The sequence below is a fragment of the Vipera ursinii genome (assembly GCF_947247035.1).
Source record: "Vipera ursinii genome assembly, chromosome: 2".
Taxonomy (NCBI): Eukaryota; Metazoa; Chordata; class Lepidosauria; order Squamata; family Viperidae; genus Vipera; species Vipera ursinii.
Genome location: NC_139513.1, coordinates 118,341,408 through 118,347,407, shown reverse-complemented (window position 1 = coordinate 118,347,407; position 6,000 = coordinate 118,341,408). Strand labels below are relative to the sequence as shown.

The 6,000-nt window shown below is 38.8% G+C and overlaps 1 protein-coding gene across 1 annotated transcript in view; it reads right to left on the bottom strand.

Moving 5' to 3' along the window:
• Positions 1 to 6,000, bottom strand: part of CYGB (cytoglobin) — a 63,985-nt gene that overhangs the window by 29,437 nt on the left and 28,548 nt on the right. Inside the window, exon 3 of the mRNA XM_083356586.1 lies at positions 3,371 to 3,502. Within this exon, the coding sequence (XP_083212712.1) occupies positions 3,371 to 3,502 (132 nt within the window). The remainder of the gene's footprint in view (positions 1 to 3,370; positions 3,503 to 6,000) is intronic.

Genomic DNA, 6,000 nt, shown 5'->3' with positions numbered 1-6,000 from the left:
GGAAATGGCAAAGATTTCAGCATATTTGAAAGAACAATCGCAACAGAGATATATTTTAGAATGGAGAAGATGGATCGATTATATTCAGAATAAATATGGGACTAAAAAGTTTCATTTAGCATATGAATAAGTATTAGTATTATATGATGTATTATTAGTTAGTTATTATTATTTAGTTATGTTTAAGTGGAGTTGAAGTGTGATAGAATTTAAAGTGTTTTTTTTAGTTAGTTAGCATATTTTAGCTTAAGTTGGTAAAAGTTAATACCCTGTATTCTGCTCTGGGAAGTCGAGGTGGGGGGAGGGGGAGGGAGGGAAAGTGGGGGGGAAGGGGGAGGGAGGGAGTTTATGTTTTTAAAATGTATTTTAAAACTTTTCAATAAAAAACAACAACCATGTTACTAACTTAATAACTGCTGTGATTCACTTAACAACTCTGGCAAGAAAGGTCATAAAATGGGACAAAACTCACAACAAATGTCTCACTCAGCAATGGAAATTTTGGACTATCTGTATTAAGTTTGGACTGCAGCATAAAAAAAGCAGTTGTGAAGTCGTGAATGAATAGCAATAGGACTTAGACTCCCTCTAAGCCAGGCATGTCAAATTGCCGGCCCGCAGGCCGGATGCGTCATACTGAAACCATGCCCACCCCATTGCCGGCGATGGGGAAAAAGTCGTGATACGTCGTGTGATGTCACATGACGTTGCGAGTTTGACATGCCTGCTCTAAGCAGTTTACAGAGTCAGCCTTTTGCCCTCGACAAACTGGGTCCTCACTTTAGCAATCTCAGAAGGATGGAAGGCTGAGTCAGCCTTGACCTGGTAAGGATCGAAATGCTGAATTGCTGGCAGTCAGCAGTCAGCAGAATTAGCCTGAACTACTGCATTCTAACCACTGTGCCATCACTGCTCTTGAATGGTTCTGTTCCAGACTTTAAAAGTTGGACTTAATGACATTTGTCAGCTCTATGCCATTGAATCAATTGTGTAACAATGGAGAGGCAAGAATGGGCAACATGGGGTGGTTTACTTTAGGATCAATTTATTCAAACACTGAACCATAATGAGGAAATTATAAAACTTCAACAGCTTTATTTTTTACCTATTTTTTTAACAAGTAGGTAACGTCATCAGTGCGAGTGAGTGTGCGGTTCTTCCCATCGTGTTGGATCACCCTGGGAGAAAATGTTTGCAGGATCCTCTTCCTAAGTGTTTAAGTAGAGGAGAACTCCAGATTTGAGTGAGTCTGAATGGGTCCGTTTCAGTAACAGACCCATTCTTGTGGAATAATTTGCCTCAAGAGATTTGGGAACTGTTTAATCGTAGGAGAGCTTTTAAGACTTGGCTTTTCAAAAAGCTTTGGATCTTAAGTAACTGCAACATGTTATAATATTTTAACTATAGGATTTTAAAGATGGTATTAGAGTTTCCTTGTGTAGTTTTTTATTTTGTTGCATGTAAGTTGCCCAGTACAAACGTGATTGGATATGGATAGCATCACCAGTGCTAGCTACTGTTAGCCACCATCAGGGAACTGACTTGCAATGATCATATTACTTAGTTGGGTACTGCAGTTAAATGTCTGCAAGCAAAATAATTGATCTGGTTCATCACATTATGATTGACTAATTGGTGGATCTTGGTAGGTGGAATCCAGGGCTTTTCGGGGGGCAGGCTCATGCAGCCCAAGGACCTCAAGCAGTGCACTGCCGACTTAAAATACTTTCAGCAACCAAAATCAACTATTTGGGGAATGGGAACGCACATGCTCCTGCTGTTTCTTTGACATCATTTAGCCTGCCTATACAGGTAGTCCTCAACTTAAGTGAGACATTTGTTAAGTTAAACCAGATTTTCCAAATGGCTCGGGAAGAGTCAAACAACATCACCCCATCATTGTATTTTCCTTGTCTTCCTTCCAGTTATTGCTTTTCATATGTGCCAGTTTAAAAACTACCCTGCCTACCATGGGCTGATTCATTGTGGAGGCAGCACTGTCTCTGGGAGAGCATTCAGAGCCTTGGCAGATTCGCTTTCTACATCAGCCTGGCTGACTAATTCTTTGTTCTGTCTAACCCAGTATGAGTCAATACCGGAAGGGGGAATCCCAGTGCATTCCTCTAATATCTCTGAAAATAGGCCAAAACTGACATGCTTTGCCACCTAAGTAGATCACTGAGGTGAATCACAGCTTTGAAAAACTGTAAACGAATCAGCATCAGTGAAGGAATAAAAATATAACTGAGTTTGGAGAGAGATGAAGTTGGATGATTCAGTGGGCAGAGATCACCTGATTTCTTATTATTTATAATCTGGGAGGATTTAATTTTGAGCTAGGGTTTGCTCTAAGAAAGATTAAGCTATTTTATAATTCCACTAAGTATGAATTGTATTTTCTGGGCTGTAGAAAGACTGCAGACAAGTCATGTGTATGGTAGTGAAAATTACCAGTCTAATAAGACTTCATGTTCATCCATCAGTGGAAGATTTGTAGAATTCCACTTTTTTCTTGATGGATTCTGAATTAAATACGTCTGTTAACATCAAGCTGAAATAAGTAAATCTGAAATAAATACATTCTGAAAGCTATTACCATAAAGTAATAGCTTTTAGAATGGTAACTGGCTTCTGCTGAAGCAAATAAAGACTCTTGCAATACTTTAAAAGAAAAGATTTATTGCATGATTTGTGGATCATTGTCCACTTTATCTGACGAAAAGGACTCAGATCCACAAAGGTTTATACAGTTACCAACTACTGTGCTACAAGATTCTTTACAAGATCCATATAGTATGGGTTCATACATCCTAGCACTGTATTATTAACAAATCTGGTAATTCTAAAAGTCACAGTTGAACGCATTTCATCCTCTTTATGCTGGCTTTCCATTCTAACATGATTACTAATGCTAGTACAGTACAACAGGGATCCCCAATGCCCATCCCCAATGCCCACACCGGGCCATGGAACCAGTGTGCGAGCGTCTGCATGAAACTCCATTTGTGTGTGGCTGGTGGGCACGCATGCCTGCTGCTCGTGCAAATGCAGCTGTGCGTGCTCACCCACCGCTTGTGTGGAACCATCCCCTCTTCCCCCCCCCCCGCCAATCCACAAAGCCAAAAAGATTGGGGACTGCTGTAGTACAGTACCAATAATTGTCTAACTCTCTAAAGAAGTACTTAATACTTCTAAAGAAGTATTTTTAAGTCTTCTTCTTAAATACCTGCAGTTATGCATATGAGCCTATAGCAAGTAGAGTGAAGGGGTGACAGGTCATGAGAATCAGGGTGAAATTGTGCAGGTATCCCAAGCCTGCCCTGCCATATTACACTCCCATTATTGAGTTTGGAAAGTGTATCCAGCCCACCTCCTTGTATGCAGCCGTCACGTGAGTGTAGATGAGGCTCCTCATCTTGGCCCAGGCTCTCTGAACCTCTGGAACACTGAACTCATTGGTGTACTCTTCCGTAAGCACTTCCAGCAAGACGCCAGTCAGAATCTGGGAGAAGGACGAAGAGGAAAAGTTAGGAGAACAGGATTTCTCATCTCCTCTGTAGTTTCAAAACAAAGCATGACCGTTAGCTCCTCCCCCTTTTTAAAACTGCTATTGCTTTGGCTGTGTGCTGCCATAATGGAAGTTTATTCTTAGTTTCTGTACAATACCCAGTAGACCAATGACAAGGTAATTAATAATAACATAAAAGCAGCCTTCCTTAATATTGTTCTTCCCTGGGATTTTAGACTATAACTCTTTCATTCCTTGGCAGGTTATTTTAGGCTAAGAGGTGTATCTAAATAATTTTAGGGCGTGGGTATAAAGGTCTTAATTTCCTGATCTTTCCTAATCATCTTAGATGACTAGGTTATTTCAATTCAGAAGCACAAAACTAGAAGTTCTCCTTTACCTCATAGCCATTTTATGCTTCACAATTGCTTGTCCATTCTTAGAAGACCACGAGGGGCAAAATGAGATTTGTCCTTGATGCTCTGAGCACGTATGGTGAGACTATGCACCCCTTGAAAATGACGCAGAAGAAATGCTTCGGATATTCAAGCTTGAGCACAGCACATTTTCTGCTATTCAACCAGGCAAGTTAATGTGCTAAAAACTTGCGACTGGAGTTACTCATTTTAGTGATACGGTGCTTATAACTTGAAAAATAAGCATTTAGTTATATTAAAGTTGGGCTTGTCTACTATTTTCCTCATCATCTGACATGTCCTATGTGGCCATTTTAGCAGCCTATGGGACTCTGAATTCCAGCCCCAAGGTTGCACCACAGCTTGTGCTGAGAGAACTGTAGAGCAGATGTTGGGATGGCAACACAACATATTACCAAAATCAAATCAATAGAACAAAATCAGCAATAAAATTAGATGACCAAAAAAAATTAGACGACTTAATAAAAGCAAGGGAATTAGGAAAGTGTTTTCTTGATGTTGGAAAAACTATGTGCCAAGAGAATTCTGCAAGCAGGAGCCCCAAAAATTATCATCAACAGATACAAAAGTTATTAAGAAAACAGCTTGTTTAGTCAATAAAGAGTCATGGGATAGCTCATCTAGAAGCAGATTTTTTTTCCAGTAGCTACCTTAAAATTAAGTATTTGCATTCAAACTGGACAGGGACTATTTTCCACCCAAGTGATATGTGTTTCAATTACTAGTTCTAATTAGTACTTTAGCAGGTGCATTTTGTGCTAACCCCTGGAACTGGAAAATGATTCGGCAAGTGCTTCAGCCTTCATGTGAGTGCAGTATTTTATTTTATTATGCTATTTATGAAAACAGCTTCTTCACAAGCCTAAAAAATATGTTTTTCTTTAAGGAATCAGAAGGAATCTGACTCTTAAGCAGTGGACTCGTACAGAAGTCTGAAAAAAAAAGATGGGTGTGTTTGAATAAACTGCAGAGAAGTGCTTCATACACACCACGTCTAAAGCACTTCTGAATTGCTTTCAAAGTAAGCACAGCCTCCCACCTGGTCTGCCTTCAGAGATAGTCCACTTGCAGCTCACTACAGCAATCCTGGTTGAAGAATCCCATTGCATAAATAACTCGAACAAAAGTATTTATATCCAGGAGAGACTGCAAGTAGTCCCCCCCTCCCGTTTGCTATAGATTAGAAATAATAGAATTACAGAGTAAAAGAGACTAAAAATAAAATCTTTGAGAGCATTCATAATATAACTTATAGCTGATGACCCTAGCTTCATGTTTGTATCTGAAAATCTAATCGGAAGTTTCAAGCGCCACAATCACAAAAGGCATCAATCTTGACAGAATAGTGGGCAGTTCTGATATTTTAAAAGTATGTTGCAAATATTCATTATTCATGGTAAAAGGCTGAGATTGTTTCATCTTTTTTTTCAATTTACCATTTAACTTTTTTCTGGGTTGGGACACACTTTAGATAAAACAAACCAAATCTGGACTTTAGCTACCACCCCGTTGCTCAAAAATAACCAGTGACAGTTTTAGAAAGAAAAGAAAATGCTTTGTTTCATGCCAGCTAAGCTTTTTTTTTAATCCTAAAAACATTATATATGCTTTAAATTAGCAGGGCATATCACAACAAGGTAATTTGTATCTGATTGCTATCTGATATTCTGGAATGTGTTTTGCCAATCTTCTTCCTGTCTGTTCTACATTGTGATTGCTATAATCTTTAATCTTTCAATTGGGAAACTGTTGATATCTTAGATCAATCCAAATCCAAAAATGCTAGGGAGTTCCTGGAAAGTTGGCATTCTGATAAATCAGCCATATATGTGTGTGTGTGTGTGTGTGTGTGTGTGTGTGTGTCTGTGTGTCTGTGTGTCTGTGTGTCTGTGTCTGTGTCTCTCTCTCTGTGTGTGTATAAATTATTAGATATATATTATGCATTTCTCTATGACAAATCAATATGAAATCTTTTTAATAATGAACTTTTAAAAAAGTATGTGAATCGTAATGACTGTAGAAACCATTAACAAAATATTACCTATACTATAATAT